This window comes from Microcebus murinus, chromosome 16 (genome assembly GCF_040939455.1).
Source record: "Microcebus murinus isolate Inina chromosome 16, M.murinus_Inina_mat1.0, whole genome shotgun sequence".
NCBI lineage: Eukaryota > Metazoa > Chordata > Mammalia > Primates > Cheirogaleidae > Microcebus > Microcebus murinus.
In genome coordinates, this window is record NC_134119.1 from 6,082,488 (window position 1) to 6,108,632 (window position 26,145).

Below are 26,145 nucleotides of genomic sequence, written 5' to 3' on the forward strand. Positions count from 1 at the left end.
GAGGGAAGTGTTCCCTGTGTCCCCTCAAGGGAGGGAGAGCACATAAGGAAGCCTCACATGGATTCTTCCAGACTCTACCACCTGGCTGTGTATCCTTACCACAGTCGCTGTGATGCGCCTCAGCTGAGGGTACAACCAGAGGCTAAGTCCTGTGAGTCCTAGAAACCGCCCAAGCACAAGGGTTGCCTTGGGAGCCCTGAAACACCCTGGCAGAATACGACTGTGAGCAGGGTTTAGGCTACCCGGACAGTAGCACAGTGGCAGAAACACACACCGTGCACCCTGAGGCATGCCCGCACTCGCAAATTTGTCAGTGAGTGAGTTGCCTCCCCAGAGAGGCCACCCATGCTCACGCTATGAACGATGCTGCCTGCCCCTGCCTGCAGGCTCCTAGGACCCTTTCTATGTCTGCTCCATGGCACTGATCACAACCTGAAGTCCCTGTCTTTGTCAGGTTGTCTAATTACGTGGTCTTCCCTGCTGTGGCCCGGCGACTGGCCAAGTGCCTGATATCACAGTTCTTCTGTAAACCTGGGCTGGGAGCCAGAATTATAGGGAGAAAAATGAGAATGAGGCGGAGGTACCCATTCCCACATTTTGAACTGAAGTTTCTGCCGTGACCTGTCTAGGCCGCTTTGATTGGGCCATCCTACCATCTTTCTGGCCTCGAGTTCCTCAGCTGCAGAAAGAGGGCATGGTCTAACCCAAGTGCAGTGGCTCTTAATTGGAGTGATTCTGCTCCCCAGGGGACATCTGGCTGTCACACCTGGGATGCAGGTGCCACTGGCATGTTGTGGGTAGAGGCCAGGGATGCTGCTAAACATCCTACAATGCCCAGGACAGCCCCCTACCCCAGAGAATTGCCCAGTCCAACATGCCACTAGGGCTGGGGGTGAGAAACCCTGGATTAGGGCCATAAACACCTAAACGTAAAAAAGGAAAATTTAAAAGAATAAAAATAACTTATGGGAAAATATGTTTCATCACTAGGGTAAGAAAAGTCATCTAAAGCTAGAAAGAGGTAGAAGCCATAAAAGTTAGTAAGGTTTGCTGTGTAAAAATGACAAACTTCTACATGACAGAGTCATAGCAACCAGAAAGTACATAAGCCAAAGGCTAAGAGAAAATATACGCAGCATATATAACATTCAAAGGATTAATTTACAGAACATACTCATATTCATATAAGAACTCTTTATACCCCCCTCCCACAGCCCACCCCCAAAAAAGAGAAGGACAATGAAAGAGCAAGGTCTGAGCACCCATTCCAGCAGCAGGAACACCCCGCGCAGCCCCAGCCCCCGCGCAGCCCCAGCCCACCCGCGGCGACTCAGCCTCTCGAACACCAGCTGGGAATCTGGGGCCACATCCCAGTCAGAACCTCTATGCGGTTTGCTACGTCTTATCTGTAAAAAGTAAATGCTACAGAAACAAACTGTCAACAGATGAATGGATAAAGAAATTGTGATTGATATATATATCTATATATATCACATATATTTATATATATAAAATGGAATATTATTCAGCCTCTAAAAGAGATGGGATACTGCCATTTTCGACAACATGGATGAACCCTGAGGACATTATGATAACTGAAATACACCAAAGAAAAATGCCCCATGATTTCACTTATATGTGGAATCTTAAAAAATCAAAAACATAGGAACAGGGAGGGAGTAGAGCAGTTACCAGGGGCTGGGAGAGGGGAGCACCTGGGGAGATGTTGGTCAAAGGGTACGAAGTGGCAGTTACGCAGGGTAAATAAGTCAGGGATCTAGTGTATAGCGTGAGGACTATAGTTACTCACTGTATTGTAACTGGAAATTTGCTAAGGTTTCAGGCACTTTTACCACCCCTCGCCACACACACAAAGGTAATTACGTGAGGAGATGGATATGTTAATTTGCTTGGCTATAGTCATCATTTCATTATCTATATGTATATCAAAACATCATGTTGTACATCTTAAACATATTCAATTTTTTTTTTAAATGTAGGCTGAGCGTGAAGCTTCACACCTGTAATCCTAGCACTTTGGGAGGCCAAGGAGGAGGGACTGCTTAAGGCCAGAAGTTCAAGATTAGTCTTGGCAACACACCAAGACCACATCTCTAAAAAAAGTAAGAAAAATTAGCTGGTGTGGTGGTGCATGCCTGTAGTCCCAGCTACTTGGGAGGCGGAGGCAGGAGGATCGCTTGCAGAACATTCACATGCAAGTCTTTATGTGGATGTATGTTTTCATTTCTCTTGGGTAGCTATCTAGGAATGGAATGCCTGAGTCATATGCTGACTTTATGGTTTTTTTTTCCTTTTTTGAGACAGGGTCTTGCTTTGTCATCCATGCTGGAGTGCAATGGCATGATCATAGCTCACTGCAGTCTCAAACTCTTGGGTTCAATTGATCCTCCTGCTTCAACCCCCTGAGTAGCTGGAACTACAGGTGTGTGCCACCATGCCCAGCTAATTTTTCCATTTTTTCTAAAGACAGGGTCTTGCTCGTGTTCAGCTGGTCTCAAACTCCTGGCCTCAAACCATCCTCTCATCTTGGTCTCCCAAAGTGCTAGGATTACAGGTGTGAGCCACTGACATTATGTTTAACCTTCAGAGAAAATCTTTTCCTCAAAAGACTACTTTCCAACTCTTCTGCACCATTTCACATGCCTACCAGCAACTCATGAGGATTCTGATTTCTCCACATTCTTCCCAACACTTGTCTTTTTATTTACAACCATCCTAATGGGTGTGAAATTGCATCTCATTGTGAGTTTTTTAAATTTTTGAGACAGAGTCTCACTCTGTTGCCCCGGCTTAAGTGCCATGGCGTCAGCCTAGCTCACAGCAACCTACAACTCTTGGGCTCAAGTAATCCTTCTGCCTCAGCCTCCTGAGTAGCTGGGACTACAGGCATGCGCCACCATGCTCAGCTAATTTTTTCTATATATTTTTAGCTGTCCAATTAACTTCTTTTTATTTTTGGTAGAGATGGGGTCTTGCTCTTGCTCAGGCTGGTCTCAAACTCCTAACATTGAGCGATCCACCCGCCTCCGCCTCCCAGAGTACTAGGATTATAGGCGTGAGCCACCACGCCCGGCCTTCACAGTGGTTTTAATATGCATTTCCCCCAATGACCAATGATGATGAGCACCTTTTCATGTGCTTATTGGCAATTTGTATATCTTTGGAGAAATGTCTATTTAAATATTTTGCCCATTTCTTAATTGTGTTATCTGTCTCTTTAATGTTGAGTTGCAGGAATTCTTCATGCAATATATTCTGGATGTAAGTTCTGCCTTGGTCAGACTGCTACAACAAAATACCTTATAGCTAACAATTTATAAATAGAAATTTCTTGCTCACAGTTCTGGAGGCTGGGAATCCACTATTAAGGCGCCAGCAGATGTGGTGTCTGGTGAGCGCCAATTCCTCACGGATGGAGCCTGTAAGTGTCCTCGCACAGAAGGGAAGGCGGAGGGGAAAGGGCTTCTGCAAGCCTCGTTCATAGGTGTGCTAATCCCATTCATGAGGGCAGAGCTCTCGTGACCTAATCACCCCCCAAAGACCCCACCTTTTAATACTACTGGGTGGGAGATTAGGTTTCAACATATGAACTTGGGGGGAGGGACATAAACATTCAGACCATAGCAAGTCCCTTATCAGATATATGATTCAAAAATATTTTTTCCCATTCTGTGGGTTGTCTTTTTATTTTCTGGATGATGTCCTTTGAAGCACAAAAGGTTTTGATTTTGATGAAATCCAACTTACCAATTTTCTCTTTTACCACCATGCTTTTGGTATCACATTTAAAAGGTCATTACCTCACCCAAGATCATGAAGATTTATTCCTGTGTTCTCCTAAAAGGCTTATTAGCTCAGATATTTAGGTCTGTTATCCACTGTGAGTACAATTTTATAAGGTAGGGGCCCAAATTCATTCTTTTGCATGTGGATACTCAGTTATCCCAGTACCATTTGCACCATTTGTTGAAAAGACTATTCTTTCCCTCATTGAATTGTATGGGCCTCTTTGTCAAAAATCAATTGACCAGAGATGTAAGGGTTTATTTCTGGACTCTCAGTTTTATTCCATTTATCTATATGCCCATCCTTACTTTGGCACCATACTATCTTGATTATTTGTAGGTAATATGAGCTTTAAAAGCTAGGCATTGGCCGGGCGCTGTGGCTCACGCCTGTAATCCTAGCTCTTGGGAAGCCGAGGCGGGCGGATTGCTCAAGGTCAGGAGTTCAAAACCAGCCTGAGCAAGAGCGAGACCCCGTCTCTACTATAAATAGAAAGAAATTAATTGGCCAACTGATATATATATAAAAAAATTAGCCGGGCATGGTGGCGCATGCCTGTAGTCCCAGCTACCCGGGAGGCTGAGGCAGAAGGATCACTGGAGCCCAGGAGTTTGAGGTTGCTGTGAGCTAGGCTGACGCCACGGCACTCACTCTAGCCTGGGCAACAAAGCGAGACTCTGTCTCAAAAAAAAAAAAAAAAAAAAAAGCTAGGCATTGAGTCAATCAGCCAAACATTTATTTTCCTGGTATATACAAAAAGCGATTTGATTAAATATTATAGTCACAAATATTTGAAAATATGCCAAAGATTGTTATTAACAAAAATATTTAGTTACTCCCTCAGATACCACCTTTGAAGAACATCAAAGTAGGAACCTAGATAAGCAACGAAGTTCTTTCAACAACTGGAACAGTAATTTTAACAGACCTACTGTGACCAGAACAGTAACAGACATCCTAGGTCTAGAATTTTTTTATAGAAAACATTCCCAGCACAAGAAAAGACGTGAAAGTACTCCTTTTCTAAAGTTGCCAAAGATTTTCTAGCACCTTCCAAGACACAGAAGATATCAATAAATGTCTGCTGACCCTGGTCAGCCCCCTGCCTTAGCTGGGTTATTTATTGTGGCTCTTGTCTCCAAAAGTGGTTGCTTCAGGTTAAGATTACCTTCTTTTCTAGGTTTGTCTGACAAATCTTCATGACTGAAGGTACCTTCCTTTGACCCACAAGTCTCTGAAGGTGGTGCCACAGAGAAGTGACATGAATGAAGAAAGGGGGTGCCCAGCCAGGCACTGCACTGGGGCTGCCTCTGAAGAGGAGCTTATTTGCAGCCATCCTTGTGGGAAGCCAGGCCTATAAGAGGAGCCCCCCCACAGTAGTCCCACACTATAGAAGATTGGGGTTGAGCCTCCCTCTGGAGAAGGTGTCTCTTCCTTGGAGAGGGAATGGAAAAGAATCTGCAGGAACAGAATCAGGTGATAAGGCCCCATGGGGCCCGGAGCTCCGACTGTGGCGTAAACAAGCGTCCTGAGCACACAGCCAGGAGGTGGAGAGGAGGCAGGCGTCTGCTCCCCGTTGGTCCTGCATGGCCCTCCCCTTGTCCCCTGGGATTTCTGCTGCTGCCTCTTCCCCCTGGCTCCTTGCTGCCCCTCCTTCCTGTGATGTCAGAGTCGGCAGCCTCTTTCCTCTAGATGAGACTGTTCAGAGGCCATGGACCCTATTCTGCACACAGGTGTGTTGTGCTCAGAGCTGTTGTATTTTTAAAGTTGAATTAGCCACCAACAATAAAAAGGCAGGAATCCCTCACATTAAAAATTGAACTATTAATCTGAAGCAGCTCATGATGAAAAAGAAAAAAAAAGGTTAAAAATCGAACTACTGCTTTTTGAGGAAGACACAGGCACAGGTGCAGCGGAGCTCTGGTCCGCCCACTACTGCTCCTGACTCACCTCCGCTGTTTGCTCTGGCGGAGAAACAAGCCGGTCAGGAAGCCATGCCACAATCAAGGGAAAACACCCACGGAGCCAGAGGTGGGGATGAGAATTACCCTAAACAGCCACAATGTGAAGTCCCTAGAGAACGGTCAGTGTAATAGTTTCAGGGTTTGATGTACCAGGCTGACTTGAAGAAGCAAAGTGACAAGTTGCTTAGCTTAAAATGATAAAGTAAAAAAGGCCTAAAATTATGTTCACTATGACTTTACACTAAAACTGTCAAACAGAGCTGGTGATGGGGAGACACCTACTGTGCCGAATTGCAATGATAGTTTTATACACTACTTTGAGCCAGCAGAAGTTGAATAAAAAATAGGCCATCTTGCTCTTTCTCTCAAAAATTCAGAAGATCCATTACTACCAAACCCTCCCCATGACAGTTTTTGCAGGTGATGCTCCCCAGTGTTTCCTCGGTGTTTCCTCCATTGCTGCTTCCTCCTTCCCGGCACAGGTGTGAGGCACCAGGTGAAATCGGCACCAATCCCGTCCTCCAGGGATGGGCCAGTATGGGCAGTCCCTCTGTCCAGTTCAGCAGCACCCACAGGACAAGTTGTGAAACAAGCATCCAAGGTAGCGGGGGACAGCGGTGGCAACCCTTCACGAGCTGGCAGTATGCCTTTTCCACATATACAAGCACCTTTCCTTTTCTGATTCTTGCTAAACAAAACTATTACTAGAACCTCAACTCATGGAATCTGAACATTTCCACACAAACATTAAACATATGGGGTCTCAGGTCGGGTGCGGTGGCTCACGCCTATAATCCTAGCACTCCGGGAGGCTGAGGCGGGAGGATCGCTCAAGGTCAGGAGTTCGAAACCAGCTTGAGCAAGAGTGAGACCCCATCTCTACTAAAAATAGAAAGAAATTAATTTGCCAACTAAAAATATATAGCAAAAATTAGCCGGGCATGGTGGTGCATGCCTGTAGTCCCAGCTACTCAGGAGGCTGAGGCAGAAGGATCGCTTGAGCCCAGACGTTTGAGGTTGCTGTGAATTAGGCTGATGTCACGGCACTGCAGCCTGGGCAAGAGTTAGACTCTCTCTCTCAGAAAAAAAAAAAAAACAAAACCCACCCCCCCCAAACCATATGGGGTCTCACCACTGAAAGGCTGCGTGAATGCTACAACTCCTTGAGATTACGAGACAATTCTATCTGCTCAGTTATCTTCCTATGGCAACAGTGACATATTTTCTACAAAAAAGCAGCATGGTTTCAGAGTCACTCCATGAGAAGGTGAAGATCTGCATTCATCTAACTAAACATCCAGCTTAGGTGTCTAGATACATACAAGAAGATGAGAATGCTATGGCGTGTGATTTGTATCTCTTGGCTTCACTACTCTTAATAGATCTGTCTATGCTTACCCAAAGAGAGAACCAGCGAGCCAGAGAACCTTTAACACCAGAAAAAGGGAAGAATGGTAAGAAGAGAAGTACCCAGAGGTGAAGAAGAAAAGAGGACAGCCTACTGAAAAGGGGAGCATAAGACCCCACCTTGGACCCATTCTATGGCACAGACTCACCTGTGGTGGCGCTAGAGAGCACAGGGCAGGGCTGGCTCCCCCACCCCTGACAGCAAGTGCTCCAGAGAGCTGTGCCAAGATGCCCGGGTTTTCCCAAATGCTATTTTAGAAGAAACAGGATTTTTAAATGACTTTTATTTATCTCTTTAATGAAAGAACACTAGATAACTAAATTTTGCCTCCTGTTTTTTAAAAGCATTTAAAGAATGTGACCCACGAGTGCTATGAGAGTGCACCCTGCAGTTTCAGAATACAAAGAATCACTCTGCTGCCCCTCATGGGGCTGGGGTTTTCTGCTGTTGTCTCTTTTTGTTTTTTCAGGAGGTGATCCAGTCCTGAGCAAACACTCAGAGAAACAAAAGCAGCAACTATTTTTTCGATCTACAGGTCAGAATCAATAAGAAAAAAACTCTCCAGGGATGAAAGGGCAACAAAACCTGCCAAGCAACTCTGTGCATGTGATTGAAGCTGAGGACTGGGAGAGGAGCGGCTGGCTGTTGCCAGAGAAAGGCCAGGTGGGCAGAGATGCTGCCATGATCTCAGGGACGTGAGGAACATCTTCTGGTGAGTGCTTCATTAACTACGCAGGGATAATGAGTGGCAAGGTAAGCAGGCATAATTTTTGAAGGGCATTATTCATTGTCATTTTTCATTGTCCTCTCTATGGTTTTAAAACAGGAATATTAGAATATCAGCAATATTTCAAATGCAGATGTTGCAGGTATTTTTTTCTCTTAAAAGTAGTCCCCACTTTTTGTTTACCCAAAGAAACTAAAAGTGGACCGTTTTCACAGTATGGGACCATCTAGATTTTTAAATTTAAAATGCCATCATTTGTTAATTACTCACATGAGTGGTAACAACTAAGTCAGCCTCAAAGCCATGTCCATATCCTCAGTTCTCTTTTTATATCAATAATAAAAATAAAATTTTGTATTTCTTCTGGTTGTTTCAAGTGGATATCCTAAAATAAAGTTTTCTTCTTTCCATCAAAATGGCTAAAAAATTTATACACTTTTTAGGAATAATGTGACTAAGACATCCATTTTATTGGACAGTTGGACAAAATTAGTCTAACTAATATTATAAACTCAAATAATTCACGAAAATGCTGTATTGAATTGTAGAGCTCTTTGGATAATATTCTAAACCCAGGGAACAGATGAAAATTTTCACTGCTGTGACTACAGTAGCTTTTAGGATAAGCACCCAGTAAGTGGAGAGAGCACCGACATTCATTGTCTGTGGGTGGCATTTCTCCAGGGACTGAGTGCTGACGGGCACTGCGTACCTCCTTGGGGCCAGACAGTGTGAAACTCCCATCCTTCCCCCTCGAACCCCTCCCGGTGTCCCTGTGAGGCTGAGACTATCATACACCCCATCTGCAGTCAAGAAAATGGAGACTCAGGGAGGTTTCGTTACTTGCCTAAGATGGCCCAACTCGGAAGTGCTAGAGTCTAACACAGGGGACTGAAGCAAAGCCCGTTTTCTTAGCCTATAAACTAAATGTTAGGTTTCCAATAAGGTAAATGCAATAATGAGCATCACCTTTTTTTTTTTTTATTTAAAGTAAAGCTCTTTGGGTACTAAATAAATTGTTCATCTTGGTTAATGTTAATGCTCTAAAACAGTAATATTATAGAATATACAACAAAATATTTTGAGTTCCCCTTCAAAGATGCACATCCATTATCTATTTATTCACAGGAATTACCTTTAAAAAATAAAGTATAAAAAATTCAATAAAAAGAGTTAATGTACAAGGAATGCTGCCAACTCCCTCTAAAAAGTCTTTATAATAAATTGACTCTCACCATAACAAATTCAAAATGACTGCCCTTAAACGAGCTGTTCTAGGGGTAACCCATGATATCAAACTTACATGGCTAGTAAGGCTTGTTGGGAGTAGGAAGAAGGGGACTGGAAAAGTATACGTAAGATAAAGAAAGAAAAAAAGAATGCAGGTCTTGGCTCTAATTAGGATAGCAATGTGTTTTGCAACAATTCCCTGGAAGTATTTTAAGCTTGAACAAAAAAACAAAATGTAAAACAACTCACATCTAAGAACCATAATTGGAAATCATTCCTGTTATTTTACAGATTCTAGCCCTACATAAAGGAAAAAAAGTTAAACACCATTCTTAACCATAACATCGATATAATTACTTCTACTGAAAGCTATTCTACAGTATCTCTTGGATGTCTGATGGCTTCGGTCAACTGCATGTATAATCTTAACATTATTCATTATTTGGAAGCTATTTTATTCTACTGTACAATACATATATCTAACAATGCTACTTTTCAAAGGCTGCAGATACGGAAGGCTAAAGGATTATTAAAGTATATAGGTCTACAAAAGATAATTTAAAGAAAGACAGTAGATGGAAAAAGCCTTAGAATGCTCTCACCCACAAACCACAAAATTTTAGAAATTATTTGTGATTTAGTAATCTATGAGGAAATAGGATCAGACAAAGAACTTGCACATCTGCTCCACAATACACGAGGATAACGGCACTCTTTCTAAAGCCTTTGAAATAAATATTTTAAGTAAGTTTCTATGGAGAAAATGGTTTAAAAAAATCAGTAAGACTGAACTTTTTTTCTAAGTTGCATATTCCCCATATTTAGAAAAGACCACCTACATTTCTTGGAAATTAATTTAGGGATAGAAAGTCACATGTTTAGTAAATGCACTTTCATTATGGCTAAAAAGTTGACTTCACAATATAGAAATATGACAACAACAACAAAAAAAACCTCACCAAGAATTGCTAGGAAATGTCTGCAAAATTGAAAATAGCATTCATCACTGTTTTAAAAGGAAAAAGGGCCTAAAAAGTTTATTCCTCTGGGAATTTTCTTATTATCCATTAGATGTTATGTTCAAGAAACAGCAAGAACTATTGATATGTAAGAGCAGTGAGGTCCACAAAAGCTTCACTTACAAGAGCTGGCCTGATGACCTTAAAAAGCCTGTGTTTAAACAATGACCAGAAGCCTTTATGAAAAGGATTTGTTCTGTAAAATCTGGATTCCGTCAAAAGGCCACACTCAAGGACCCTTAAGGCCACAAGTGGCCCCAAGTGGCCCCAAGGCTGCAGGTTCCCCATTCCTAAGAGACCCCAGTCACCAGCCCAGCAGGCATCCATGCTGAAATTTATTTCCAAGTGAACACTGATAGAACCGGCCCACGTACCTGTCTCTACATAAGGGAAGGAAAACACTTAGCCTGGGTATTACCTCGAAGGACAATGGACTACCCCTGGGACTTGCCTTCATTTAATTATTATCAACTATTGAAAATACTCAACCCCCTGGGCTCTGCCAGGGTAAGTTTACATGGGGTGTAATTTATCAGTGATGAGGGGCACTTCTGTGACAGTAACAGAATACTTTACTTTGACGATCAGCTAAAAAAAAAAAAAAAGAAAAAAAAAGACAACAAAGAAACCCCAAACCCTCCTTTGATTTTAAAGCTGTAACACAGGAGAAGATGTTACAAACTATGGTACATGGTTTACTTTTAATCAAAATTCTGAAAAGTAGTAAAAAAGTTCACTTCCATTTTATTTTAAGAAGGTGTTTCTTTCCTATTCAATTTCTATTTTTATGATACAGGTTTTGTTTATTTTAGGGATCATATATAAAATGTGTAAATTATGATGGTTTAATGTTTATAAAGACAAGTATAATGAAATTTATAAGAATGTCTTTAAAATTAGGCTATAAAGTTTGACATTTGGGGCAAACATTTACTGAACCAGCATAAAACACTGTAACCTAGCAAATTTGGACAGTGTCTGCTTTTTATTCTTGAAGCATGATGGGTAGAAAGAAACTGTACAGTGAAAATAAATACAACATTTTAAAAATCCACAATCAACATTTATAGTTTTTGTTGGCTTAAAGGTTGAGAATACAAAGAAGACTCAAAATGCTGCCTGGCTGATGCTTTGTCCAAATAGCGTTTGTAAAAATGATGTGGAAAGGCAAGGGGCCAATGTCAAATCTGAGCTCAAATAGTGCTCAGTCAAAAGTGCACAGGCTTTTTAAAAGTAGGAAGTAAAAATAAGATGTGACTTTTTATGGAAACAGAGAGTCAGTTTCAAGAAAAAACATATTTCCTAACAATATAAAGCTTGACATTTTACCTGATCAATTTTCTTCCTTAAATTCCAAAGGATGTCACGCCTGTAATCCTAGCTCTTGGGAGGCCGAGGCGGGCGGATTGCTCAAGGTCAGGAGTTCAAAACCAGCCTGAGCGAGACCCCGTCTCTACTATAAATAGAAAGAAATTAATTGGCCAACTGATATATATATATATAAAAAAAAAAATTAGCCGGGCATGGTGGCGCATGCCTGTAGTCCCAGCTACCCGGGAGGCTGAGGCAGAAGGATCACTCGAGCCCAGGAGTTTGAGGTTGCTGTGAGCTAGGCTGACGCCACGGCACTCACTCTAGCCCGGGCAACAAAGCGAGACTCTGTCTCAAAAAAAAAAAAATTAAAAAAAAAAAAAAAAATTCCAAAGGATGATCTTTGAATACAATAATAATTAATTAATTAATTAATTAAAGCACTCTGGGTTACTTTTTGCTACTGTTACATCTATTCATGTATCTCTGCAGAGCTCAAGACAGGCAACTACATTATTATCAAATAACATTATTAAAGATATATTGTTTTTAATCTCTGACTTCTTCCCTAAAAACAATTCATAAACTCATTTCAACAGGTTTAAGTTTATAGTCTCAAAATTTCTCTTAATTTCTCACTTCCTTTGTTGGAAAGATTTAGTCCCATAACACAAAATGATGGCATAAAATGAACTCTGAATAATGCAGAACAGGGCAGTGTCTATGTCTAAAATGAATATTTGAGATTTTTTAATCTGCCTGGATAAAGACATTAACCTATGAAAATATGCTCAACATCATTAGTCATCAGGGAAATGCAATTAAAACTACAGAGAATTACTACTACACACTTATTAAAAAGGTTAAAATTAAAACATTTGGCCATACTAAGTATGAATGAGAATACAGAATAAAGGGAAATCTCATATATTGCTGGTGTAACCACTTTAGAAAACAATGTGACAGTTTCTTAAATAATTAAACATACACCAACATGTCAGCCAGACATTTCACTCTTCAGTATTTACCCAAGAGAAACAAAAACATATGCCCATAGAAGGACTTGAACACAAACGCTTATAGCATTATCACAATATCCAAAAACTGGAAACAAATGTCCATCAGCAGATATACGAATAAATAAATTGTGCAAAGCCATATGATGGAAAACGACTCCACAATAAAAAAAAAAAAAAAACAAAAAAACAAGCCAGTGAATCTCAGAATCATTATTCCAAGTGAAAAAAAAAAGAGTACACATTGTATGATTCCATTTATATGTTACAGAATATGCAAACTAATCTATAGTGACAGAAAGTATATTGGCAATTGCCAGAGATGGGGATAGAAAGAAGGATGGACTAAAAGGGGCACAAGAAAACTTTTAGGGGTGAGGGAAATGCTTGTTATCTTGATTGTGGTGATGGTTTCACAGGTGTATACATACACAAAAACTGAGCAAATTATATACTTTAAATACATGTAGTTTAGGATGCTTCAATACAGTTAGGAGAAAAATTTGTAAGACCCTAAATTCTATCTGTTGTGTCTTTTAGGAAGCATAAAAGAAAAAATTTCAAACTATGGTAATAAGAATGCACTTGGAGCTCAAAACATGAGCCAGTTTCGAGCCACAAAGTCTGGATTTCTCATTTGCACAGTCATTTGCATCTTCATTTTTCTTTATTTAAGGACTCCAACTCATGAGGAACCAGAGGAGGAACCCACCTATCCAGTAGTAGTGGAATGTGGCTTTTATCCAGATGAACTGTGTTCAGCTTTATTTGAAGGGAAAGGGGCAGCCCCCCAAATTGCAAAATTTTGTAAAAACCCATATAGATCTGAAATACTTGCTCATTTACACAAACCAGGAAATTGCTCCAGGATTTCCCAGGGGTTGCATTTCATAACCAGACCCCTGTCTGCGGAAGAGGGCAATTTCTCTCTGGCATACATTATAACTATTCATAAGGAGCTGGCCATGTTTGTGCAGCTTCTCAGAGCTATTTATGTACCTCAAAATGTTTACTGTATTCATGTTGATGAAAAGGCCCCAAAGAAGTATAAGACTGCTGTGCAAACCTTGGTTAGCTGTTTTAAAAACATTTTTATTTCATCAAAGAGAAAGAAGGTTGCTTATGCTGGCTTTACGAGACTGCAGGCGGATATTAATTGTATGAAAGATCTAGTGCATTCCAAATTTCAATGGAACTACGTCATTAATCTTTGTGGACAAGATTTTCCAATCAAAACCAACAAAGAAATCATACACTATATCAAAAGCAAATGGAATGATAAAAATATCACTCCCGGAGTAATCCAACCACCAAACAGTAAATCCAAGACAAGACAAAGTCATCCCAAATTCAGTCCTGAAGGAAATATCTATGTATCTCCAAATAAAAGATTCAAATATGAACCACCCCACAACTTAACAATTTATTTTGGAAGTGCTTACTATGTACTTACGAGAAAGTTTGTAGACTTCATACTAACTGACATTCGTGCAAAAGACATGCTTCAGTGGTCCAAAGATATCTACAGTCCAGAGCAACACTACTGGGTGACCCTGAACCGACTAAAAGGTAAGAACAATACAACAATATGGATATCTGTCCAGGTCAGAAGCAACAGCAGGAGAAGTTTTATTCTTAACTGAAGATTCTTTCTATTCAGCTATTTTTCTAGGGCTGTAAAATTTGAAAGATCTTCCACTCGGGGAGTACAGGAGGTTCTTTGATTTTAGGGATCTTAAGTTGGCTGAAAGGGAGCCATGTTCCCAAACCAGATTGGCTGCTTCTGCTCCCTCTCTAGAAAGAAGTACTGGCATTTTGCTTCTCCTCAGATAAAGGCTGTTGAAAATTCTAAACACAAATCTTTGAGAAGTTCTTCCCTTCTTAATTCACTTGATAAATACTACTAGTACCTACTAGTGCCAGACATTGCACTAAGAGCTCTTTAAGAATGGAAAATATTACAACTAATAGGCCGGGCGTGGTGGCTCACGCCTGTAATCCTAGCTCTCTGGGAGGCCGAGGCAGGCGGATCCTTTGAGTTCAGGAGTTCGAAACCAACCTGAGCAAGAGCGAGACCCCGTCTCTACTATAAATAGAAACAAATTAATTGGCCAACTAATATATATACAAAAAAATTAGCCGGGCGTGGTGGTGCATGCCTGTAGTCCCAGCTACTCGGGAGGCTGAGGCAGAAGGATCGCTTGAGCCCAGGAGTTTGAGGTTGCTGTGAGCTAGGCTGACGCCACGGCACTCACTCTAGCCTGGGCAACAAAGTGAGACTCTGTCTCAAAAAAAAAAAAAAAAAGAATGGAAAATATTACAACTAATAATGTTTTTGTAGCAAAGGCAATAGATACTTCAAATTGGTTCTCTGAGAGGCAGAGGGAAATTGGATGCCCTCCTTTAAGTGGATTTCAGTATTTTCTCTGTAGATGGATTGGCTGGCTCCTATAGGGACTTTGGCTTCAAGCCTGAACACCTAAGCTAATCAGTATAGACAACAGTGCAAACAATGAATCCAGCAGAAATTGGTTAGGACCTTTTAATAATCTCTCCTATCCACTGCAAGTTCTATCTTCATATCACCCCAGAGGCTGTTACAGAGCAAAGAACCACAACATAATCATAAAGAGCACATTGCAAACATCAAGTTAGTTACAAGGGATGGGGAAAGGGATGGAAAATGAAACCTCAGTGTAAAGGTGGAGATCCAGACCTTGGTCCACCCCAGTACTCCTGCAAGCACAGTGCACGCCCCACCCCCAAAAGCACTAGTCTTTGATCAGATGTAACAAATGAAACATCTTAATCAAGGTTGGACCTTCATCTCTACCATTCTCACTGAGTACCTTATCTAGGGGAAATGGGAATGACAGCACAGAAGAGCTTGGCCTAGAAGAATGTGGAAGCTATTTAACAGATTCCATGTTGTATGCTGGTTTTGTTTCCCCTCTTAGATGCTCCGGGTGCTACACCAAATGCTGGCTGGAAAGGAAATGTTCGAGCCATTAAACGCAGAAATGAGGAAGGACATATTCATGATGGATGTAAAGGTAAAAACAAAACAAACAAAAACACCTCCAATTTTTACAAAAACTATACAACTGCTGCTTCAATTACAGGAGGAGAAGACTGACCATCATGTTTAAAGTAATTTGGAATTAGTGGTGATCCAATTAGAATGTGCATCAATTTTTTTTTGAGACAGAGTCTCACTCTGTTGCCCAGGCTAGAGTGCCGTGGCGTCAACCTAGCTCACAGCAACCTCAAACTCCTGGGCTCAAGCAATCTTCCTGCCTCAGCCTCCCGAGTAGCTGGGACTACAGGCATGTGCCACCATGCTCCGGTAATTTGTATATATGTTTTTAGTTGTCCAGATAATTTCTATTTTTTTAGTAGAGACAGAGTCTCCCTCTTGCTCAGGCTAGTCTTGAACTCCTAAGCTCAAACGATCCACCTACATTGGCCTCCCAGAGTGTAAGGATTACAGGCGTGAGTCACCATCCCTGGTCCTTCGTTTCATTTTTAGATTGAAATAAATTGTTTTTAATTTTTTTAAGAAACAAGGTCTCGTTATGTTGCTCAGGCTGCACTTGAACTCCTGGGCTGAAGTGACCCCTCCTGCCTCAGCCTCTAGAGCAGCTGGGACTATAGGCACCCACCACCATGCCTGGCTAGATATTTTAGTATGCATTCTTGTGGCAGCCTTCTTGACCTGGAATCTTAATTTCTAGGTACTTAGGTAAGGCATAGAGCCCTCCCTGGGTAGTTCTTAAGTAGTTCTTGCTGAAGGAAGGTGTTTTTGCTTTGCCCTCAGATTCTCCCTGAGAAACTATGAATTCTCTCTTTGTCCCCCGTCCGGTGTCCCAGAGGTTTTAGCTGCTGAGGCAATATACCAGCAAGATTTGGAATGGGGGAGAGTGGAGGCCTTCCTTTGTGAAGGGTTTGGAAGAGAATCAGCTGGCTGCACAGGGGTTCTCAGGCACATCAGCTGGGTTGGGGGAAAACCTACAAAGTGAGGAGCTGACACTCCGGCTCCTATGGAGCTATTCATGCTACCTTGGGGGTGGAGGGGGAAGGCCCAGCTCTTCCCATCTTTTAACCCCCAGTTTGAAGATGGCTGTTTGGGAAGAACAGATAGTTCTGGAGAACAAGAGGGAAGACAAACAATTCATAGCACAATGTAAGTCCAGCAGGAGTTGTACAAACGTTCCAGGAGAGCTCATGGAAAGGAAAACTGGGGTTGGGGGAAGAGGCCGAAAAACGGACAGAGAACGCAGAAAGGCAGAGCAGCGCTGCATGTGGGGGCAGCTGTGGCAGAGCACGCCCTCCTCAAGGATGTCTGGACTTGCCGTTTGCCTACACACGGCTTCCGATGCACCTGCAGGAACTACTGCACAGAGATATGATAACCTATTTTAATAAGTGCATTTGGGTAGGGCCCTCAGGTTTGAATATGGTAGACTAGATAGATATGCAAAACAAACTCAGTTTATCCAGTTTTTCAGTAGTTTAAAAGAATGACCTAAAATAAATAGGTGGTAGGCAAATAAAAAAATATAAACTCACATACTAGAATGCTTCAAAGATGAGTAAATCCCCCTGCTGTGCACAGCCATCCATCCTCCTGACACACAGGTCCCAGGTCAGAAGGGCTAGAGTAATTTTCTAAGGTAGATATAATTCCATTAGGGAGCTATTCACATGGGCAGAAGGTGACAGGTAAACAACAGGCATCCTTGCCCTTTCTTTAGAAAGCAAGTGCTCACTGTCATCACTTACTGGAGTTGTCAGGACTAGTTAACAGACACATAGAAAAGGGGGGGGGGGCTTTGATCTTTCCTGAAAATGCGACATCCTCAGGTGTGCAGATGCTAAAAGAAGTCATGAAGGGTTGTTGCCATCAATAGTAAAGCAATGATTCCGAATTCTTAAAAGTGAAAACCTGAATGTCTCGATAGTGTTTGGGTGGGTAGGGGGGACCTAGTTATTATGAATCCCAACAAAGTCATCATTCCCTAAAAGTAAACACTTCACAAGGTTCTTACCACCACTAGCTTCAGTGCACAAATGGTTCTCACAGTAAAGCAGCAACATGGCCATCTGGTACCAGCATTTAGTCAGCACTCCACGTAAGACAAGCACCAGTAAAGGGATGATGGTAAACTCTCTGGCTCTGGGCCTTGCACTCAACAATTCTAAGGTAGACACTACAGTTGACCCTTGAATTGAACGACATAGATTTGAACTGTGAGGTCCACTTATACATGGATTTTTTTTCAACCAAACCAGGATCTAAAAAATACAGTATTTGACTTGAGTATGTACAGATTTTGGGATACACAGGGGTCCTAGAACCATGTCCTGCATATACCAAGGGACGAACGACTCTACTACCCTTCACCCTTTACAGATGAAGAACCTAGGGCTCAGAGAAGTGAATTAACTCCTAAAGGCACCGGAAGTGGCAGAGCTGGGTCTCAAACCAGGTGCAGCTATCTGTCACCACTACACTGGGCACTCTCACAGCCTAACTCTGCACGCGGGACAGCTATCCCATTATAATCAGCAACAAAGAGTTTGTTTATTTTTAATCACCCGGACAGCATTAATACAACTCTGAAAACATCCATTTGTTTGTGTCCCCTTCTAGTTCAAATCCATCTACATCTAAATGGTAGTCACACAATTATAATCAAGGTATGGCTGAGTTGTGTTTCACTTATGTCTTAAGTCTTCCCCACTGTTTGTCTTTGTGTCTATAATTTTCAACCGGTTAAATGTAACTGTACTGAGATTCTATCACACTGTACCAAAAACAACTATCAGTTAAGTTAAAAATGCTTTGATTATGATAACAGCTGTTACTTAGACAACGCTACCACATGCCAGGTCTAGGCCCTCAACGTACAGGAACGCCTGCTCGACAGGAGAGAAACCTCTTTTGATTTTTTTTCAGTCTAACAAACAAGAGACTTTTTGTGAATGCATTCTCTTTCTCCCCACCCCCATATCCCCCCTTCCCTGCTTTAAAATAATATTTCCTTTAGATAGACTTTTAGAAGGAGGGTTTCTGAGCTGGTGAGGGGAGATTGGGCAGAGAAGGAGTGAAGTCTCAGAAGTGACCAGACCCTTTTCTCCCTCACTTCTCTAAATCTGTTTCCTCACCTGCAAACTGAGGATATTGATAGAAACCACTTTGGAGTGTGGCTGTGAGGATTAGAAGAAAGAGCAGAAACTCAAACACAGTTTCAGGCACACAGAGAGCCACTGAGTTCATCTAGCAGGAATCCAATCAGCACTGGACTCTGTCATTCCCATTTTAATTACTGATATTTATATCAAACACTCACTCTGAAAAATCAATACATGACAGAAGCAATGACTTATTAAAACCAACACCATTCTTATGAACTACCTATAACCAAAGAAAAGACTTAGAAACTATCAGAATTTAGATTTTACCAGGCAAGTGAGTGTTATTTCATCTCCCTTGTGCCCATGACTAGATAAAATTCCACAGTATTCACCTATAATAGCATCAAACATTTTAGAAATCACTAACAAAAAGAATGAAAATGTCCCTTTCCATCATAAATTCAAAATTCAACATAAAAGTACCTGTTGAAGCAATCATGGAATGCTGTTTGATATGAGCTCTTATGAAGCTAAGAGGCCTTATGGATGACAATAGAAGAGACATGTGCCATATTTTTGCATGGATAAAATTGGTGGGGATGCAAAGGCAGCTAAATTTTTGCATTTCTGTTTACAGGCTATTATGTCCAAGATATCTGTGTTTATGGACCAGGAGACTTGCCATGGATCATTCAATCACCTTCTCTGTTTGCCAACAAATTCGAGCCCTCAACAGACCCACTTGTGGTTACATGCTTAGAGAGGCGGCACAGACTGAAAGTCCTAAGGCAGGCAGAAGTTCCTATAGAGCCACACTGGCGTTTTCAACAGGAGAGTCATTTTAACATGAAACTGAACAGCTGAGGAGTGTTTGCTTTCTTACTGGTATCATTCCATTTCCTTAACTTGGAATAAGAGAACATGGAACTGAAAAAGAAAGAACAGGAAAATGATACAAATATAAATTATCCCTAAATACAAATAAGAATGGAAAATGATACAAATTACTCTTAAAATGAATTCAGAAACATGTTATTGACAAGACTTTACTACTGATTATAGGCCACTTTTAATAGCTTTGGGAAAGGAATCATAAGAGAAAAAATAATTCAAGCTACCACTGGTGACATGTACATAAGTATCCAGAAGGCCATCAGTTGCTGAAAACCAAAATTCTCCAAAAGCTTAGATCCAGGTTCAAACTAGAGTAAGGAAAATACATCTTGTTTTGAAGTCCTGGATACTACTGTGTATCACCTTTCGTACTGCTCACAAGTTTTCTCCCATGTTTCACGTGCCATCTGTTATAGACCTTAGATGTCAACACACTGTCTTGTCCATTAGGGAGAGTAGAAGTTTACCACCAAATTTGGAAATGAAAACGTCAAGAATGAAGAAAGGTGACATAATATTTTCCAGAAAAGGCGATATTCTTCTCCTAGCATGGAAAGACAAGCGGGTTGTCTGAATGATATCAACGATCCATGACACTTCTGTCTCGACAACAGGAAAAAAAAAATAGAAAAACGGGAGAGAACATTGTAAAACCTGCCTGCATCAAGGAATACAACGCCCACATGAAAGGCGTTGACCGTGTGGATCAATTCCTTTCGTGTTGTTCCATTCTAAGGAAAACGATGAAATGGACAAAAAAAGTAGTGTTGTACCTTATAAACTGTGGACTTTTCAATTCATTTAAAGTGTACAACGTCCTCAATCCACAAGCAAAAGTGAAGTATAAACAGTTTCTGCTATCAGTGGTGAGAGACTGGATAATGGATGACAATAATGAAGGCTGTCCGGAACCAGAGACAAATCTGTCCAGCCCTTTCCCTGGGGGTGCAACAGCACCTCATAAAGATCTACCCAAAAGGTTGTCAGGTGATATGAAGCAGCATGAACCTATGCGTATTCCAGCGAGTGGAAAGAAAAAAATTTCCAAGGAGAGCCTGCAGAGTTTGTGCCGCCCGTGGAAAAAGGAGCGAATCTAGATATTTATGTAAATTTTGTTTGGTCCCTCTTCATAGAAGAAAATGTTTTACGCAGTACCATACGTTAAAAAAGTACTAGGAAATTTAATTGTTTGATTAGTTTTTTAATTGTTTAAGTAAATAAAAATGTTATAATTATTGAAAAACAACACCTAAAGTGCATTATGATCTGTAGTTATGATGATTTAAATAACGTGCAGTTTGTCCAAAAACGTGCAGTCCCTGGCGTATGTCTTAGAGATTTCTATGTGGTATGAGATAATTAATAAAGAATAAACTCCCATTGAAAACGAAAATATGCTTATCTAAAACAGTCCTCATTGGCTGAGAACAACATAATTTTGTTCTGGAAAAACACTGGAGTCTATTTCTTTGGGTAAAATGAAACTAATCTGGAGTAGAAGACACAGCTTCTTAAAAAGGCTGCCCCTAAGTGTCTGCAGTCTCACTGCTTCATCGCTAGTACTTTCTGTGATGGTGGAGGTGTTCCATACCTGAGCCATCCAACACTAACCACAACCACAGGGGCTACTGGCACTGGAAATGTGGCTAGCATGATTGATGAAGTGAATCAGTTTGTAATTGATTTTAAAATTTTTAATTAATTTAATGCTAAGTAGGCAAATGTGGGTAATGGCTACCATGCTGAATAGCACAGCATAAACAGTTGTGGTTATCTCTGTTCGCAGGCCCAAGTCTTCTCCCTTATAAAGTCCATGATTTTTTTGTTTTTGCTGCTGTTGTTGTTGAGAACTTTATATACATTCTCTTTTCTAAAAGAGTTCACGGCATCATCTAAGACCGAAATGCACACTATTAAATAGTAAAACATAAAACAACTAAAAAAAAAAGGAAAAAAGGAAAAGCAGGAATCACAGGAAACTAAAGAAATAAACATATAATTCAAAGGCCAAGTGTGGGCACCTAGTAAACTGAAGTACTGCACACATAAAGATGAAATCAAATCCACTGAGAGTCAGTGAAACAGCCCTGGAAAAGCATGAAGCTAAATAGCAGGAAAAGAAAAGAGATTTTGAAGGCAGATACCACAAACCAAACATAAATAGACAACAGTATACTTATTAAGCAAACTCTTCTTCCCCTTAAGATATTTAAATCCAAGGAAAGCACATATTGAAAATGTTAAGACTGTCAAAGAGAAGAACACAGAGCCTCATGCACCAAACCACCATTTTCCTACACATTTTTACAGGCAAACTAGTATTCCTGAAGGTGCAGACTGGCTACGTTCTGACTGGTGATTCATTCTGAAAGCTCATATTATCACAATTATGTCCCCTTTATTTTATACTAATAACAAATCATTAGCAACTGAATGTACACCTCATTTTTTAAAAAAAGCTTAAATCTTTTCAAGTTACTTGAAGCATGCCTTCCTTGCATTTCATTTCCTTTCAACGGCGATCCACAGGACAGCCGCAGACCATGAAGGGGGCCCTCATAGGAGTATCCACCCCCAGGACTGTTGTGAGGACCAAGGGTGTCCCTGTGGATGGATGAAGCTCTCATAATTATGTCTGACACTTTTTTCACAGATGAGGAAACTGAGGCACAGGGAGATGATCGGACCTTCCTGAGACCAGACAGCTAGAAGGACTAGACCAGGCAGGCAGTCTGATAGAGGGTCCCAGCCTACACCACCTTACCTCACACAGAGAAGCACGAATTCACATACATGCCTGCCCCTGGCAAGCTCAAACAAATCATTTCAGTAAGAGCACAATAAAATAAAAATAACGGAGTGACATAAAGGCAGGGCAGAATGCAGCAGCATGATACCAGGCTTAGGCGGAGCAGGGGGCAAGGCATAAGGGGAGGCTGAGGCTCGTGGGCCACGCTAGGCAGGCCAAGTGAAAGCAGCAGCCTCTCTGAGCATCAGGACAAGAAGCCAGGTGCACTCCATCCTGGTGAGACTCTCCGTGTGTCATTTGTAAAGTAAAGGGACAAAATTAAATCACACTTAAAAAATGTCGGAAATATATTGCCAAGGTGATGGATAAATAGGGATCCTCAATTTTTCTAGCATTCTGGGAAAAGATGCCTCTTACTGACATGTAAAGTTTAATATTGCATTTTTCTGTAAAGTTTTCTTATGTGTAAAAATTTAAGTCTGCCTATGCTGTGTATTATGTGAGTCCCCGAGGCTAAGTATTCACAAAGATCATAAAGATGGCAGAAAGATAAAATAACCTGAAGGAGGCCAAAGCCGGAAAATCAGAATTAGCTGAGAGCTGACTACTTTTGAAGGTACCCCTCCCCTAACTTAACTTTTCATCTTTCTAATCCACCCCTCCATGAAGAGCACATAAATAATGAGTATGTTTTCTGACTTCTGACTTTACAACACACCCCATTCACCAATCTCCAAAGATTAAATAAAGGAAGACAGAAACTAGCAAGTCAAACACTATGGATCACATCTCTAATATCTACATCAGTACTTGTCAAATTTTATTATGCACACAAATCACCTGAGAATCTTGTTAAAATGCAGATTCTATTTCAGCAGATCCAAGGTAGGGCCTGAGAGTCTGCATTTCTTAAAAACAAACAAGCAAAAACCCTCCCGGGTGATGTCAATATTGCAGGTCTGTGGGTGATGCTTTGAGTAACAAGCACAGCACTTATTTTGCAACCTGCAATTACTCCAGTGGGTTTCTTCTTATTACAAGCAGTGAAGAGCACAGTGGGGAATACAATTAATTTTTTGGCTAGTGATTTGTTTATAGTGAAAACAAAAACACCTAGCAACAACATCTCTTTGGACCCTGTTTACTAAAATCAAGTGTGCACGCCATGTGTTTTGGAACATGGAACCAAAACTATTTCAAACCCTCACATCTCTTCCAGTGAATTGAAAAGCCAAACTGAAAAGTAGAGAAAATGCATACCCTAAATACCATTGAGGTTCCTGCCATTGTTCTTATGACAATGATTTTCTCTAAATTTTATACATCACCGAAAAAGTGAAAATATTTGTTTTAGATGTTGACACTGTGGCTTTATCTCCATTCACATTTTCATGATGCACCGCAGTTCCTGAAACCACACCATCACTCTTCTTTTTGGCAGTTTGGCAGAAATGGCTAGTGTTGCTGCCCCCTCCTGGGTATCCTGCTAGACTACATTTCCCAGGCTCCTTGAGGTTAGGTGTGGTCATGTGACTGAGTGCTGACCTATGAAATGTAAGCAGAAGTGAAGTGGTGCCACTTCCAGGCCCGGTCCCTAAGAGCCTCCTAAGATAGATGCTCTCTTCTCTTTCTGAGGGGAGAGTACTCCCCAGACCAGTAAGTCAGAGCTACAAAATAGCAAGAGGCTGAATCTGTGAGTTACCCTTGGCAGAAAGCTGCCCAACCAGGAACTTTCACTGTATTGGCCCCTAGAATTGGGGGGTTGTTTGTTACAGCAGTTAGCCAATCTTGATCAAGATACATGCTAAGACTCCCTTATCTGAAAATCCAAAATCTGAGACTGTCCAAAATCTAAAAATTTTTGAGTACCAACATGATGCCACAAACAGAAAATTCCACACCTGACCTCATGTGATAGGTGTACCTATAGTCCCAGCTACCTGGGAGGCTAAGGCAGAAGGATCGCTCACAGCCTAGGAGTTGAAGCTTGCAGTGAGCTGTAATCACATCAGTGCACTCTACTCAGGGACACTGAGTGATACTCTGTCCCAACTACATAACAAAAAAACTAAAGCACACCCTTGTCTGACGGTCTTACTCTGTTGCCTAAGCTAGAGTGCAGTGGTGTCATGATAGCTCACTGTAATCTCATACTCTTCAGCTCAAGAGATCCTTCTGCCTCAGCCTCCCAGGTAGTTGGGACTATAGGCACACACCATCATGCCTGGCTAATTTTTCTATGTTTTGTAGAGATAGGGTCTCACTCTTACTCAGGCTGGTCTTGAACTCCTGGCTTCAAGAGATCCTCCTGCCTCGGCCTCCCAAAGTGTTGGGATTATAGGCATGAGCCACCAAACACGGCCTGCCTAGTGCTCTTAGAATAAAAGCCACAAGCCCCAATGTGGCCACCGGGGCCCTGCATGAGGGACCCCTGCTTAACTCTTTAATTTCCTCTATTTCTCCTCTCCTGCCCTCTACCCTGGCCACACTTTCTGTTCCTTGAACTAGAAAGGTGCTTTATTACCTCTGAGCTTTTGCACATGCTGTTCCTGCTGCCTAAGAGGCTACTGCTCAAGCTCTGCACGGCTGGCTCCTTTGTGCCCGTCAGCTCTTAGCTCTAGAGATGCCTTTGTCAGCCACCACTGAAGAAGCTTCTCTCCCTCTATTACATCACCTCGTGTGCTTCCTTCCTAGCATCCATCATGGTCAATACTGCCTTGCTCATCTATTTGAGTGTCTCTCTCTCCAACTAGAATATAGCATCCATGAGGGCAAGGACCTTCAAAGGATCTTATCCATCATGATATCTCACCAAACAGTGCCTAAGACAGGGGCTGGCCCATCACAGTTGCTCAATAAAAGCTGTTGACTGAACGAATAATTCACAACAGAGAAAACAATATGGAGGAGAGGGCTTAATGAAATCCAAGCAGATGCAGGTGATACAGTCAGAAGCTCTTGGCATCCATGACATTGAACTCAATGCCAGGCTTTTCATGGGCCAGCAGAACACCAAAGACGCAAACGTCCTGGGCTTCAGCAGCAACACTGTTAAAGCAAAGTCATCAGTATTTCCTCGATGTGAGCTGAGAAGGCCAGCTCTCACGTCGCATCATTGGCTCACTCGTGTGAGCATTTACTGAAGGTGTGCTACATGCTGTGGAGGGAATGAGCCCTGCAGATAAAGAGATGAACAAGCCTTGTCCTCCACCCTCAAATCCACATAGGCCAGTGGGGAAACTGACACATAAATATGCAATTATACTATGACGAGAGAAGTGAGAGAAAGGTGCTCCAGGAATGTGGAAGGTGGTTTAGCAACCAGGAATCTCAGAGGAAGTAAGAATTCCAGAACTAAGGCTCAGGCGGGTGGGGGCGGGGCCGGGGCCCTCTCTTGGCTGGCAGGTCAGCGTGGAGAGAATGGAGGCACAGGGCATAGGAGACGATGGCACATTCAGGGGACAGCTTGAGCGTGGTCTGCCCTGGACAGGCAGGCCAGGCAATGGTCAGGTGACCAGGACTGAGTCTGTACTTCTAGCAACCTAGAGCCGTGGGAGGGTTTTAAGCAGAAAAGCAGTTTATTAGATCTGTGTTTCACAAAGAAGGTAAGGATCCTTAAATGACAAATGGAGGGAGGGACCATAAACCATCTGATTTCCTCAGCTACTGAGAAGGAACAAATGGCGCATGTTAGGAACTCACTGTGTGACAAACTTCCGCTTTTATCTCTTTCAGGGCTCGTTCAGAAAACACACACCCACAGCACCGAAGGAAGCAGAACCTGCAGGAGTAATCCAACATGGAGAGTGACTTACATTAGACCTGAGAAATTATTATTCACATCATCAATTAATATTTATTCAGTTTACACAAAGGCCAAGA

General features: G+C 41.7%; 2 protein-coding genes and 1 non-coding gene across 3 annotated transcripts in view; 2 read left to right on the forward strand and 1 right to left on the reverse strand.

Moving 5' to 3' along the window:
* Positions 1-26,145, reverse strand: part of RTF2 (replication termination factor 2) — a 45,465-nt gene that overhangs the window by 5,832 nt on the left and 13,488 nt on the right. The window contains exon 5 of the mRNA XM_012748519.3: positions 25,966-26,044. Coding sequence (XP_012603973.2) covers positions 25,966-26,044 — 79 coding nt within the window. The remainder of the gene's footprint in view (positions 1-25,965; positions 26,045-26,145) is intronic.
* Positions 6,033-6,099, forward strand: LOC142861549 (small nucleolar RNA U54). Its single transcript, XR_012912773.1, has one exon. It is a non-coding gene; the product is annotated as a small nucleolar RNA U54 (small nucleolar RNA).
* Positions 13,028-20,887, forward strand: LOC105862297 (putative beta-1,3-galactosyl-O-glycosyl-glycoprotein beta-1,6-N-acetylglucosaminyltransferase 7). The gene is made up of 3 exons (XM_012748510.3): positions 13,028-14,051; positions 15,440-15,535; positions 19,258-20,887. The coding sequence occupies exons 1-3, from the start codon at positions 13,082-13,084 to the stop codon at positions 19,482-19,484; spliced, it is 1,293 nt and encodes a 430-aa protein (XP_012603964.2). The 5' UTR covers positions 13,028-13,081; the 3' UTR covers positions 19,485-20,887.